Raw genomic sequence first — 16,228 nt, 5'->3', positions numbered from 1 at the left:
GGGGAGGGACATGTGACTCTCCAGATGTTGCTGGATTACAACTCCCACCATCGACTAGGGCTGATGGAGTAATCCAACAACATCTGAAATGCCACAGGTTCTCCATCCCTATGAGGATACAAAGCATTATTCTTCAACCAAATCTTCATTTGAGAGCCAAGTAAGTACAAACATAAATGGACTTTTTTACTTCTGGCCTCTAGTTCCTAAAACGTCTGAATGGAATAGTTTCTTTTCTTGAGACTTTGCTGTACTTAGCAAAAATCAATACACATGGTTTCCCCCCCCCATATTTAAGACAGAATTATTTTAGTAGTTTTAAAAGATGAAGTGCTAAATTAAACACACTCACTGTGTTTTCTCTCCTATTGTGAAAACAATCCCAACTCTGCTGGGTCTGGCACTCACAACTGATTTGCTGAGTAGATTTCAACAGTGAGAGATTTAAAGCATATGCACTTACAAATGTCACATGTTCTTTAGGAATAATCAGTAGAAATGAGTTCTTCCATTCAGATAGGAAGTTAAGAGCAAAGACCTTGAATTAAAATCTTAGGACTATTGTATGGGAACTACCACAACAGAATTGAGATAGGGAAAAGGCAGCTGGAACTCTGGATATCCATGGGCAAAGACTGCCGAAAAGTTGCAGGAAGGCATGGCTGCAGTGAATACAATCGTGGACAACCTAATATTTCTGGAAATATCCTATTCTAATTTTCCTCAGATACAGGTTGTTTCAGCCTAGAAAACATGTACAGTTGTGTCTACAAGACCTTTTTAAAAAAAGTCAAGCAGCCAAAGCAACAAGGACAGACTGAGGAGGGGGATTCATATATTGATTCACCAAACAGGAGAAGGAATGAGATGAATGAATGAAACCTGACTGAGGCATAAGAGACAACCAGCTTATCACAGCCTAGTTACACTGGTACCTGTCTGTCTGACATTTCTTTTGATTGTAAAATTAAGCTATGATTCAAGTTAGTGGAAATGGACAACAGTTCATATTCATACTTGGAGAAGCCCAGTGATATGCAAAATAAGTACTTAAATACCCTTTAAAGTATTATCTTTACAGGCCTATTGTTGTCAATGTGGCACTAAAAAGTTATTGAAGTATTCACAGCTAGTTATGGTTTATGCAAGTTATATTCCTTAAAATCTGGCATGTTAAGTTGTATTCCTTAGAATGTGCCCTAAAAGTACAAGGTAATATTGGTTACTTCAGGCAACTTCTTCTTTTTTTTTAGTACTAACAAAATGCCAGCTGTTTCGACAAGTTATATGTATCTGGAGTCAGGGCTTGCATATTCCTGGCTGTGTGTGCAGATCACATTGCACATTCCTGTGCAATCCCTGTCAATGAAGGCCAGGCAATCCAGCACCATATACAGAGGGCAGGTTTTGCCTTCCAAACTGGTAATAATTTGCAAAGTAAAAAACCAGAGACTGGGGGCTGATTTTCATGTTACTTTTTTCATGCTCTGGTACCTATAACTGACTAAACCACATATGCTGGCCCTAACAAGGTGTTTGGAATCAGGTGTGTATGTATGCCTTTAAAGCCTTTGAAACAGTAGATTGAGCTCTTTCTGGCAATTGCCTCCAAGGTTTTTTGTTTATTTGTTTTAAAGAGATATATGCACAATTTACATTGTAAGAACCAGATACAGAGACTTTAAGATGGAGGCCAACCCTTTCTAACCTCTCCTAAATATTCCCAATGATAACCACATATCAGGAATATGTTTTAAGAAACATTTACTAAAAATTATCAGGCTTTACGATAAAATAAATTCAAAATCCAATTCCAAGTTTTCAAGAGGAGTGGATGTTCATGACAGAGATACAAAATGATAGATAATGAACAACATTGGTACATAACTATTAAATCAAAACTTTCCAAGAAGTTAAAAATATTCCAAGTAATTTCAACACAATCCAAACACAGACAGAAGTTAATATACTTTCAAAATTAGGAAAGTAAGTTTTTTCAGTCCATTTGGCAAGAGTATATAAGGCACCAAGACTGAAGTATCAACATCTAGTTTAAATTTAGGGATAATAGAGCTATCAACAACTAGTTATAAGTCATTATAGCTAAGTAGAATCTGCATGTTTAGAGACAGTATGTCCAAGAACAACAATTACTGGAGGACAAGAGCAGAGGAACACTATTGCCTTCATGCCCTGCCTGTGGGCTTCCCAGAGGAATCTGGCTGGCTACTGTAGGAAACAGAATACTGGACTAGGAGTAGCCAGCACAGTGCCCTCCAGATGCCTCTCCAGCCCCAGCCAGCATGGCCAATGGTCAGGGATTATGGGAGTTGTAGTCCACAACATCTGGAACACTCCATGTTGGCTACCCCAATGGATATAATTCAGCAGGGTTCTTCTTATGTTACAGTTTTCTAATACAATCTTACCAAGTTTTTGCATGTTGACTTACTTTATAAAAGGACAGACACAGGATGACAAGTTCAAGTTTATCTGTCTTTCCAACAAGCCACCCTTTTTATAGCCAGTACAGTTAAAAAACAAGTTATCAGCCCACAAAAAATTCAATCAATTTAAATAAAATAACTTTTTACACGTACAACTTCCCCAAACCTCTGTGTCTGGCAAGATTATTAAGCCGCCATTGGTGGTCCATTATTCATATCATGACAATATAAGCAATGTACTGTCTTTAAAGGCTGGTATCACCAGATAACATTTTATTCATTTATCCATAAGGTAAAATGTATGGAATTGGCAGGGAGAGGGATGAAGGAAGAGAAATAATTGTGTTTTTTACCTTTCTGTGGGTCTTCAGTTTCATTAAGTTCTTTTTGAGCTTCTTCAATTTTTTCTAAAGAAAATAATGATAAAAATCAGAACCAAGGATAAAAATATACTTTGAAGGCAAATGGTTTCAATGTCTTTTCCTCACTAACAATGTTGAACAAACACTTGTAAAAAAATGAACCACCTTATTTTTTTACATTATTGAACAGTTTACGTATCTTCATACACAATACAAACACTGCTCATTGGAAGGGCAGCAAAGAGCAACCAAAATGATACATGAACTGGAGCAACTTCCCTATGAGGAAAGCTTATAATGCTCAAGTCTTTTTAAAATTTCTATCCTGTCCTTCCTCCCAAAGGAGCCTAGGGTGGAAAAAGCTTAGACAAAAGGTAAGTAAGCGGGGTGTATGTGTGTGTAAAAAGTAGATAGGAATATGTCTCTCTCTCTTTCATGAACTACACAGTAGTTCTTCACACAACACATAGTTAAACTATGGAATTTGTTACCACAAGATGTAGTGATGAGCTTGGATGGATTTAAACAGGGATTAGACAAATTCATGATGAACAAAGCCATTAACTAGTCGTGATGGCTATGTACTATCCTCCAGTATCAGAAGCAGTATGCCTCTGAATTCCAGTTGCTGGGGAAAAGAGACAGGAGCTACTGCAAAGAAATCTTGCTTGTGTGCTTCCTGTTGCCATGCTAAGAATAGAATGTTGGACTAGATAGGCCTTTGATCTAATGTAGCAGTCCTCTTATGTTCTTAGGGAAAACCATCCTATGCTGAAAGCTTAGGGCATGCAGCCCATTTAAGACTACATTAATAATAATGTCAATTAGCACAGCCCATTACTGGCTTTACCTCTGACTACAAGTTTCTATCTGAAGAAACAGGGGTTAATAATGTATCCAAGAAAATGCTCAGGTTATAACGAAAATCCAAGAGGCAGGATTTCTATGTTCAGTAATAATCACCAAGACTAATGTATTCAATATAGTATATGTGTGGGATTACTGTATTCAATATAGTATATGTGTGGGTGCTTTCAGATTATGTTAAAGATTATAATATGTCAAAAGGAAAGAGGCGATTACAAAGATAAGTAGGGTTTAAGGAGTGTGGGATTTCAATTATTTGTACTTAAACTAATGGGATAAAAGTGTCAAAGTCTTAGTCCTCCTAAAAGTAAATGAAAATGAAATGGACTGCCTTCAAGCCGATTCCGACTTATGGCGACCCTATGAAAAGGGTTTTCATGGTCAGAGGTATTCACAGGGGGTTTACCATTGCCTTCCTCTGAGACTGGGAGGCAGTGACTGGCCCAAGATCACCCAGTGAGCTGTGTGGGGATTTGAACCCTGGTCTCCCAGTTTGTTGTCCATCACTTTAACCACTACACCATACTGGCTCCCACTCCTAAAAGTAAGAGGTGTCAACATTTAGAATCCTTACATCTCAGTTCTGCAAGAAAGTGTCACCAGATGTCAAAATTGTTGTTATGTGCCTTCAAGTCAATCACTACTTATGGTGACCCTATGAATCAGTGACCTCCAAAAGCATGTGTCATGAACCACCCAATTCAGATCTTGTAAGTTCAGGTCTGTGGCTTCCTTTATGGAATCAATCCATCTCTTGTTTGGCCTTCCTCTTTTTCTACTCCCTTCTGTTTTTCCCAACATTATTGTCTTTTCTAGTGAATCATGTCTTCTCATTATGTGTCCAAAGTATGATAACCTCAGTTTCATCGTTTTAGCTTCTAGTGATAGTTCTGGTTTCATTTGTTCTAACACCCAATTATTTGTCTTTGTAGCAGTCCATGGTATCTGCAAAGCTCTCCTCCAACACCACATTTCAATTGAGTTGATTTTTCTCTTACCACCTTTTTTCACTGTCCAACTTTCACATCCATACATAGAGATGGGGAATACCATGGTCAGAATGATCCTGACTTTAGTGTTCAGTGATACATCTTTGCATTTGAGGACCTTTTCTAGTTCTCTCATAGCTGCCCTCCCCAGTTCTAGCCTTCTTCTGATTTCTTGACTATTGCCTCCATTTTGATGAATGACTGTGCCGAGGTATTGATAATCCTTGACAAATTCAATGTCCTCATTGTCAACTTTAAAGTTACATAAATCTTCTGTTGTCATTACTTTAGTCTTTTTGTTGTTCAGCTGTAGTCCTGCTTTTGTGCTTTCCTCTTTAACTTTCATCAGCATTCGTTTCAAATCATTACTGGTTTCTGCTAGTAGTATGGTATCGTCTGCATATCTTCAATTATTGATATTTCTCCCTCCACTTTTCACACCACCTCCATCTTGGTCCAATCCCGCTTTCCATATGATATGTTCTGTGTATAGGTTAAACAAATAGGGTGATAAAATACACCCCTGTCTCACATCCTTTCCGATGGGGAACCAACCAGTTTCTCCATATTCTGTCCTTGCGCATCAGGACAATCAGATGCTGTGGCACCCCCATTTCTTTTAAAGCATTCCATAGTTTTTCATGATCTACACAGTCAAAGGCTTTGCTGTAATCTATAAAGCACAGGGTGATTTTCTTCCGAAATTCCCTGCTCCGTTCCATTATCCAATGTATGTTTGCTATATGATCTCTGGTGCCTCTTCCCTTTCTAAATCCAGCTTGGATGTCTGGCATTTCTTGCTCCATATCTGGTAAGAGCCTATGTTGCAGAATCTTCAGCATTACTTTACTTGAATGGGATATTAAGGCAATAGTTTGATAATTACTGCATTCCCTGGGATCTCCTTTCTTTGAAATTGGGATATATATTGAACGCTTCCAGTCTGTAGGCCATTGTTTAGTTTTCCATATTTCCTGACAGATTTTTGTCAAAATTTGGACAGATTCAGTCTCAGTAGCTTGTAGCAGCTCTATTCGTAATAGATAATTGGTAACAGATAATTGGTAATAGATTGGTAATTGGTAATTGCTAAGATATAAATTGGAGGGGGGGAGACAGAAACTTCTTTTGCATATCTTTGACAATCTAAATGAACACTAGGTTTAAATTAATGCCTCTTTTCTCAAACAAAATAGGGGGAAACATCTCAAAGAAGTCCCTGCAATTTTACTTGGAAAAGATTAGTGTATGCTGTTATACTTATGACTTTCAACCACTTTTTTTTCTGGCATTGCCCTAAGTGACCTTCATATATAAACATACTGATATAAACCTTCTTGCTGTCACAATAGCCTATTTTAGGTTATGGTACCAGCATGGATGTTGGCATGCCCTCATTGTATGCACTTCCTGACTTGACCCAGGAACTCATGTAATAAATAAATAAAAAGCTTTTTGCTTCTTTTGACCAAATTCTGCTCACTGAATATTAAACATCCCATTACTGTAATAGGAACCCATGGTTCTGATTAGGGCAGAGATCAGGTTTGATGAAGGGTGGGTTAGAAATATATTAAATTATGTGGAAAATGTTTAGCTTTAAAGCTACCTCACTCTTCATTGCAATAAAGTGATGCCATCGCTTGTGGAAACTTAGTTTGGATCCATGCCATAACAACTGGGGTATCTTAAACTGTTCAGTAATCACTTATGGGAAAAAAAACAAAATGGAAAAAAATTATTTGATTTTCTAGTAACTTTACAGTCCCTGTTCTAACTCATCCCCATGATAACCATGGAGACAGGTTGCTATCATTTTCATATCATCTTACTGAAACCAAGGAAGACTTGTTCAAGGTTATCCAGCAAATCCCTGTCTGAGCAAGGATTTGATTCAAGACCAGGGTCCAATATTTTTGCTATATATCTGAATGCTATAGTCTCATTTCCAGACATTTATATTTTTTATTAATTTAGTTTGTATATTTAATTATCATGGTGGTCATTATAAGACTCTTAAAGATTTAAGTTTAACTATGAATATCCCCCATTAGGATACACACCTTAACATGGTGAAGGGGTTTGACAGTGTTGCAGAAGCTGAGAGCAATGCCGTCAGGAGTCTAGACCAAGAGGCTAGACTCCTAGCAGGGGCACCCAAGGCACAATGGTCAGAGCTGAGACACCAGACTAAGATGCATCCAAACTCAGAGGAAGGCAATGATAATTCACCTCTGAATACCTCTTACCACAAAAACCCTATGAACAGAGTATCCAAAATGCAACACGAGATAGTGCTGGAAGATGAGACCCCTGGGTCAGAAGGCACTCAACAAGCTACTGGGGAAGAACAAAGGACAAGTACGAGTACCGCTGTGACTAATGATGTAGCTGGGTCAAAGCCAATAGGAAGCCCAGAGGCTGATGTGCACAGATGCGAAAGGAGAGTCCAGAATTGTACGACGCACACAATAGGAACACGGAATGTGAGAAGCATGAACCAGGGAAAGTTAGAAATTGTCAAGTAAGAAATGGAACGCACATTACAATACTTGCTTGGGGTGAGTGAATTAAAATGGATGGGAATGGGACATTTCCAATTAGGCAACTACAAAATATTTTATGCAGGAAATGAGAACTCAAGAAGAAACGAGGTTGCTTTAATAGTGAGAAGTAATGTAGCAAAAGCAATTAGGAGCTACAACGCAAGGTCTGAGCGAGTGATATCAATGAGATTAAACGGGAAACCTATTAACATAACCATCATCCAAGTCTACGCTCCAACGCCAAACACAGAAGAAGAATTGGAGAGATTTTACGCAGAAGTACAGGAGGAAATTGATCACACACCAAAACAAGATATGCTGATTCTCATGGGGGACTGGAATGCAAAAATAGCGAACAGAGAAGAACTAGGAATTGTGGGGAAATGGGGCTTAGGAGACAGTAGTGAAGCAGGAGAAAGACTTATTGAATTCTGTGAAGCCAATAATTTGCTTCTTGCAAACACATTTTTTGAGCAACTGAAAAGATGACTGTACATGTGGAGATCACCAGATGGTCAATATAGGAATCAAATTGATTATATAATTGGTAGCAGAAGATGGAGAAGTTCCATACTTTTGACAAAACCAAGACCAGGAGCAGACTGCAGTACAGATCATGAACTGGTCGTATCGAAAATGAGAATAAAGCTAAAGAACAACAACAAGCAATCATAATGCCACAATACAATTTAAATAACATCCCAGAAGAATATAAAGATCAAATAAGGAACAGATTTGAGGCTTTAAACTTAGTTGACAGAGAGCCAGAAGAATTATGAACTGAAGTCAGAGACATATCAGGGAAGAATGCAAAAAGACAATACTTCTAGCTAAAAAGAAAGACCTCAATGGATGACTGAGGAAACTCTTAAAATTGTTAAGAGAAGGAAAGCAAAAGCAAAAGGAGATAAAAACATGGTCAGAACCCTAAATGCAACGATACAGCGACTAGTATGTAGGGACAAAGAGAATGATTACAATAGTTATTGTATAGAAATCGAAGAGGACAACAAAAAGGGAAGAACAAGAGCCCTATTCTAAAAGATTAGAGAAATGAAAGGGAAATTTAAACCAAGAGTAGGGATGTTGAATAATCAATAGGGGAACACACTGAGTGACCGAGATGAAATAAAAGGAAGATGGAAGCAATACACTAAAGAACTCTTTAAAAGAGATGCAAGGATGACAGATTCATTCACAGAGGAACCATATGATGAAGAACCAGAAATTTTAGAATGCGAGGTAAAAGCTGCTCTTAAAATACTTGGAAGAAACAAATCACCAGGAACAGATGGCATACCAATAGAGTTGCTACAAGCTACTGAGACTGAATCTGTCCAAATTTTGACAAAAATTTGTCAGGAAATATGGAAAATGAAACAATGGCCCACAGACTGGAAGCGTTCAATATATATCCCAATTCCAAAGAAAGGGGATCCCAGGGAATGCAGTAATTATTGAACTATTGCCTTAATATGCCATGCAAGTAAAGTAACGCTCAAGATTCTGCAACAATGACTCTTACCATATATGGAGCAAGAAATGCCAATGTCCAAGCTGGATTTAGAAAGGGAAGAGACACCAGAGATCATATTGCAAACATACACTGGATAATGAAACAGAGCAGGGAATTTCAGAAGAAAATCACCCTGTGCTTGATAGATTACAGCAAAGCCTTTGATTGTGTAGATCTTGAAAAACTATGGAATGCTTTAAAAGAAATGGGGGTGCCACAGCATCTGATTGTTTTGATGCACAACCTATGCTCTGGACAAGAGGCTACTGTAAGGACAGAATATGGAGAAAACGATTGGTTCCCAATAGAAAAGGGTGTGAGACAGGGGTGTATTTTATCACCCTATTTGTTTAATCTATACACAGAACATATCATATGGAAAGCGGGATTGGACCAAGATGGAGGTGGTGTGAAAAGTGGAGGGAGAAATATCAATAATTGAAGATATGCAGACGATACCATACTACTAGCAGAAACCAGTAATGATTTGAAACAAACGCTGATGAAAGTTAAAGAGGAAAGCACAAAAGCAGGACTACAGCTGAACAACAAAAAGACTAAAGTAATGACAACAGAAGATTTATGTAACTTTAAAGTTGACAATGAGGACATTGAACTTGTCAAGGATTATCAATACCTCGACACAGTCATTCATCAAAATGGAGGCAATAGTCAAGAAATCAGAAGAAGGCTAGGACTGGGAGGGCAGCTGTGAGAGAACTAGAAAAGGTCCTCAAATGTAAAGATGTATCACTGAACACTAAAGTCAGGATCATTCAGACCATGGTATTCCCGATCTCCATGTATGGATGTGAAAGTTGGACAGTGAAAAAAGAGGATAAGAGAAAAATCAACTCATTTGAAATGTGGTGTTGGAGGAGAGCTTTGCAAATACCATGGACTGTGAAAAAGACAAATAACTCGGTGTTAGAACAAATTAAACCAGAACTATCACTAGAAGCTAAAATGATGAAACTGAGGTTATCATACTTTGGACACATAATGAGAAGACCTGATTCACCAGAAAAGACAATAATGCTGGGGAAAAAAGAAGGAAGTAGAAAAAGAGGAAGGCCAAACAAGAGATGGATTGATTCCATAAAGGAAGCCACAGACCTGAACTTACAAGAACTGAACAGGGTGGTTCATGCCACATGCTCTTGGAGGTCACTGATTCATAGGGTCACCATAAGTCGTAATCGACTTGAAGGCACATAACAACAACAAATGAATATTTGCCAGAATGAAGATAGGCATTGCTTGTAGAGCAAATGTTTAAAATACAATTTGGGATCATCAAATCCATTCCCATGTCTAGATGCTGAAATCTCCAGCAAATGAAAATATGTCTCAAATACTGATGTCCACTGCGTTTCAATACTGCTGCATGTGTGTAGAGAAGATATGTGATAGCATGATATAGCTGACCCAAATTTCCCATACATCACAAATGACTTCTGATGGCAGTTGAGAAGGTAACCCATCCCAAGTGTTCTCAGCAGAAACAACGAAGAAACCCAATCGAACCAATATAAAAATGCCACATGGACAGGCCTTTGCACCTCACATTTAATTTTTATACTAAATTATCATTTGCCTTCAAGCCTTCATGGGGCAGTATGCTTCTTCCTGCTAGGCTATTGTATGCTGGTGACTTAATCTGTAAAAAGGGTATACAAAAAAGTGTACATGTGGTTTGAATAATTACTTTAATTCCAGCCTAATGATTCTATTACCCTATCTCCAGCTGTTCAAAGCAAACAGGCTCAAGTATCTCACACAGTTTCATAACCCCTTGGCAACATAACCCCATATAAACAACACACTTTCATTTATTCATACTTTTCACTACCTGGACGGCGTTAGGCTTATCACTGGCCAGCATCTGCCATATGTTCAAAGTAGAGAGATTATACAGTAGATGTTCATAGCATTCCAGGCTGGTAAATGCAAATGGCATGGTAAAAGTGAATTAATAAGCCCCAGAATCCAAAGTGCAACATGAGGCACTGATTGTACCCAAGAATTTCAAAAGCCAGGGAGGGATGCAGGACAACCCCCCCACACACACACATAAAAAGACACAACTGAAGTATGTCTTTCCTATTTGCACTTAAACCGAGAAAAAGGGATGGGGGGAGGGCAGCTTAAAACATTTCACTGCAGAACGGAGCTGGAAGATATATTTTAGGAGAACGTCCTTAAAATATCACATGATTTTATGCTAGGCTAGTTTAAAAGCAAGCTAGGAAAATACTAGCACCACCTATATCCCTGACCAGAGAACATGTGTATAAAATACATATGTGAAAACAATGTCAGAAGGAGATGCAATCAAGTGAAAACGTATTTTAAATTGTCAGACAAAATGTCAGGGTTGGAAAACTTTAGGCAAGACTCAATACTTGCTTCCTTCAAGAGCTTGAATTAGACTAGGGCTCAGCCCTGGAACATATGGAACAATCCAGGCTGGATTACTGTAATATGATCTATGTGGGATTGCCCTTGAGGTTGCTCCAGAAGCTGCAGCTGGTGCAAAATGCACAGCATGACTGCTCACTGGGGCAGAGTATCGCCAACATGTCACCCCATTGCTCAAAAAATTGCACTGGCTGCCTACTAGCTACCAGGCCAAGTTCAAGCTTTTAGTGTACAAAGCCCTATACAGCTTGGGACTAGGATACCTGAAATATCATCTTACCCCTTATATACCCAGTCGATCACTGCAGTTTGCAGGTGAGGGCCTCCTACAGATACCATCTTATCAGGAGGTTCGTTCCGCATAACTTAGGAAACGAACCTTTAGTGTTGTGGCACCTACCTTTTGGAATTCCCTCCCTTTAAATATTAGGCAGGCACCATCTCTGTTATCTTTGTGGTGCCTACTAAACACCTTTCTCTTTCAACAAGCCTTTTAAGTAGAGTTCTTATCCCAGTCTGCGTCTGTGTTGGAATTGCTTTTTCAGATGTTTTTAAAGCTTGTTTAAAAAAGACGTTTTTAAATGTTTTGTTTTAATATGGTTCAAAGTCTGTTTTTAAGATGTTTTAGAATGTTTTTAGTGTTTTGTTTGCCGCTCTGACCTCTTGCTGGGAGAAAGGGTAGGGTATAAATGAAATAAATAAATAGTTGGCAGAGCATATGCAGAGCTATTGTAGGTGCTTCACGCCACAGGATGGAAGCTTGAGGTTAACATCTTCAGGAGCTACTTCTTTTCATAACCTAAACTCTGTATGCTTAAACTATATTACATACATATCCTGCTCTTCCAGGGGGCTCCCAGGTATCTGCTTCTCAACAGGTGCTTTACATAGAACTTTGTTACCATGAAGAGTACACCTCTCACCATACTTTGAACATATACTTTTTATATTTGTATAACTGAAACTGAATCCTAAAAAGGTGTTAAGTGCCCAAACCTTTCAAGTCTGGGAGGTGGGGAGATGGCCTGTTCTGCACAGGGTTGCACTTCCTTGGAAACAGCATGCCTGTAGCCTAGGGGTGCTCCTACATTCACTACTGTCACTAGCAGCTCAGGTGGCCTTGGTGGCTAGGAGTGGCTTTTTCCAGTTCTAGCTGGTTCACCAGCAACTATCCCTTTTTTTGACAGAAATTACTTGGGTACTGTACTCCATTCTCTAGTAACTTCCAGACTGGACTATTGCAACGAGCTGTATGTGGGGCTGTCCTTGAAGATTATTTGGAAACTTCAATTGGTCCAAAATGCATTGGCCAGATTACTGGTTGGCAGCCCATTTACATCTCATATAGCCCTTGTCAGCTGCATGTGTTGCCAGATTTTAAGCAGCCCCTATGTACAACTCCTTACCCACAGAGGTGTGTCTGGCACCTTCACCATAGAGTTTTTGCAAATACTGAAGATGTACCTCTTTACCCTGGCCTTTGACATCTGAGACGTGTATTTTAGGACCCGTACTACTTTTGTGATTGTAATCGTATTTTGTTTTCAACAGACTTTAATGTTATTTTTTGTAACCTGCCCTAGGACCGTAGGGTGAAGGGGCAGGAAATTATATGCATTAATATGAATTCACTTAATAAAATAACAAAAGAATCCACCACTATGGCATGGAAGATGAGAAGAATTTTGATCAGGGTGGGGACCAAAGTGACAGTAGCACAAATGAAGTATTTCATACCATAGATGGAAGTATTTGGAAGCTTTCTCTTCTAGTCCTTTTCTTGCTCACTTCCACCACTATTGCTAGAGTAATTGAGAGAATCTGATCCCCAGTGTGACTGGAGTAATCCTTCCCAACTTCCCAAAAAACCAAGAACCAGCAGCCATTTGTGTCCAGTGGTGTAGCGCCCATCTGCTCTAATGGACAGCAGAGACTGCTTCAATCCACAGAAAGGACAAAGACACCTTATTCAAATCAGAGTTTTGGGTAAACTTTATCAGTTAGAGTTTAATGGAAGATATGAGGATACATTACATCCAAACCTTAAACTGTGGTTAACCCGAACTATGGCATGTTGAACCAAAACAACTCTATAATTCTCAGGCTGAAGTTAGCTTGTTTTCAACAAACAATAGTTGAGATTAATCACAGTTTATCTGGGTTTGGGTGTTGTGGCAAAGTGTGGTTAACATAAAATGGAAACAAAAGCTTCCAATCTCCTCAAGGCTGTGCAGGAAGAGGGTGCAAGCAAGCTAGAGATGGCTCGCCCTCTTAACACCAAACGACTGTTCAGTATTTCATGCTCGTCAGTATCTCATACCAAGCAAAAAGATGGCAGGGCTATATTTTAAAAAGCAGTCCACAATCTGTTGATAAATATAGCATCAATGATTCTTCCAGATAATAATAGATATTTTATTAAACCAGTTACCTGTGGTTAAATGAGCATGTAATCTTTTAAAATTCATGAGAGATATGGACAGTGTGCAGAATATGGTAAACACATAATCTTCTCAGCTGCTGTCTAATAGGAAAGGTATAAGAGGAAAGGGAAAGGTATAGAACAAGGGTGTAAATATTTTTGTCCCTCCAGATCTTGCTGAAATACATCTCCCATTAACCCCAGCCAACATGGCCAATAGTCAAGACTGATAGACGCTGTAGTTCAATAACATCTGGAAGGCCAAAGGTTCCCCAGCTGTGGTGCAGAATGAGCACTAATGCCAAAGAAACAGTACTCATTTGGAGAAATGTAGTACTAGGTTATGTTCTAGTTATGGGCTTTGGCCCTGCAACCATATGCATAGTTCTTAAGAATAGCACTTGTGGTTAAAAGAGAAATGGTCCAGTTCTGAAAAACCCACTTTCTTCTCTTGTACTAAGCAATGGGCTAAGTACCTGTTAAACCAGCAGTAAAAAGAAGTACGCTTCCTCTGGAGGATGGGGCAGGGAGGATAAGACAGCTCAATTTCAAATTTGCTGGTCACATTTCCTGAGCCCCTATGAAACACTAGAAAAATAACTAGAGCTCATAACCTCTATCCCCTCCAAACCCATGAAATTTCCCCTGCTTTTTCTTTCCTTAAAATAGCAACAATTGCAAAAACCAAGTGTGCTCAAACACTTATCCAGGCAGGAGGAATCAAATGAAGAGGGGACATGAGGGCAGGAAGGGGAGTGGTTGAAATGGGAGCTAGAGAGTGTTGCAATATTCGGGGGGGGGATCTTCCAAGCATAAGGATACTAAGAGAAACTAGTCTGTTGGTTCTTAAGCCTACAAGCCCTGTCCGAGTACATATGTATTTGGTTCCAGTAGTGGTGACTATTGGGATTGTAATACCGAGGGTTCCCATACACTCGTACTATCACCCCTGCATCCACTCCATGCACAAATATTCTCCCTCCTTAAAACCCAGCAAAAGCAGGAATCCAAAGCAAGGCCAATCATTCAAAAGAAGAATTTTATTGATAAAAGGAAACATAAGCAAACACACTCTCCATACTCTTCAGCAAGCAAAGTAAATACAAACACTAAATGACAACAAGGATCCTTGGGCCACCTCTCCTTCCCTGACACATACATGTCTTTGAGTTTCAGAGTAGGCTAACAGCCCTGAGCTGCCCCCAGGTTCCTACTTAAATACTCTCCACCCCCATTTCCAGTAAACCTCTGCCCCACTAATTAACTATTAATTTCTTGCTAATCTTTCTATGTTGATTGAGTCTTACTCCCCTTAAAACATACCCCTGTTCTGAGAAGGATCTGTCCCTATCTATGTAGATTGTTTATCCCAAACTACACCAACATTCCCATTTTTGTGGTGAATCCTATGGTTTTTACCTTCTCCTTTTCAGGTGAGAAGGGGCTTTTTCCTGATCATACTCTTAATCATGACTGTCCCCAAGGTGACCTCCTTTATTAAAGCCTTATCTGATGCTATATCTATTTTCTTATTATGATTACCTCTATGCCTATATAAATCTTGTATCAATGATTTTATCTAAACTATACCTTATGTTATCTTTAGTTTTGACATTTTATAGCCCCTATCATTCATTTCAGCTTGCTAGGACAACAACAGGATGTTCTTTGCAATCTTCCAAAGGTACAGAGACAGTTAATATTTCCCTTCTGTTGGTCTTTATTAAATGTTCCATGGTCCCCACAATCTTTTAATTGCCTAACATCTCTTCCTTATGCTTTATTTACAAGCACCCACAATCTCTGATCTCCCCTTGAAAATATTTATATCTCATGTTCTTCACATTTCTGGAAACCCCTCTTGAATGTGATATATGAAAACCTAGAAGTCTTTATTAATCAAATTGTACACTATTGACATCAACAGATGGAAGAAAAGCTCACATTCGCCTTGATCTTAAGAACCCGCTTATAACACATGCTTCAGACAATCAGTGTTAGCTCCGTTCTTGTGGTTGTACCATACTGTGTTAGTTTCCTGTTCTTGTGGTGAGCACAGGATGCCATGTAGTTTTGTGACCATTTTTCCCAACAGTGGCACTCTCTTACAAATCTTACTAAGGGGGTGAGTTTGACTAACTCTCTCATGTCAAACCAGAGTTCCCAAAGACCCTTGCTATGGACCCCTAAAGTTTCCAATCTTCTAGACTCCAAGAGCAGATGGATATGCAGTATGGCAGAAGTTATAGTATTTAAGCAAGTTCTTCCCATCAATGCATATTTCAAACATGGAAATGTTTTGAGGATTTAGTCAGGGTTGACATAGGTTATTTAACATGATATATATAAAGGTCTTTGGAAGTTAAGAAATTTAAGCTAAAGTCAATGTCATTGCTGCATATCCTACCCTTAATGGTAGTATGATCAGTCACCTCACCCATTTCTGATACCTTGTATTTTAGTTCCCCACCCCACTCTGGCTCAACATTCTTAGGTCCTTCAGGGTTTTATCCTCTGATTGGTCTTCAATGGATTGTTCACATAGGTGGTGCCAAATTTACCCCATATGATAGGATGGGTCTTGCACAAGCCTGTGATTCTATGGAAGAACAGTACTGTGTGAACTAAAGTATCTTTACACCAATGCAGAATGCATTG

General features: G+C 39.0%; 1 protein-coding gene across 8 annotated transcripts in view; it reads right to left on the bottom strand.

The window, feature by feature from the left end:
* Positions 1-16,228, bottom strand: part of HIVEP1 (HIVEP zinc finger 1) — a 163,055-nt gene that overhangs the window by 57,233 nt on the left and 89,594 nt on the right. For all 8 annotated transcript variants that reach the window (XM_061592031.1, XM_061592024.1, XM_061592071.1 and 5 more), the window contains exon 3: positions 2,801-2,854. In XM_061592031.1, coding sequence (XP_061448015.1) covers positions 2,801-2,854 — 54 coding nt within the window. The remainder of the gene's footprint in view (positions 1-2,800; positions 2,855-16,228) is intronic.

Source organism: Rhineura floridana, chromosome 1, assembly GCF_030035675.1.
Source record: "Rhineura floridana isolate rRhiFlo1 chromosome 1, rRhiFlo1.hap2, whole genome shotgun sequence".
Taxonomy (NCBI): Eukaryota; Metazoa; Chordata; class Lepidosauria; order Squamata; family Rhineuridae; genus Rhineura; species Rhineura floridana.
The sequence above is the reverse complement of the archived record's forward strand: the minus strand, read 5'-3'. Positions and strand labels throughout refer to the sequence as shown.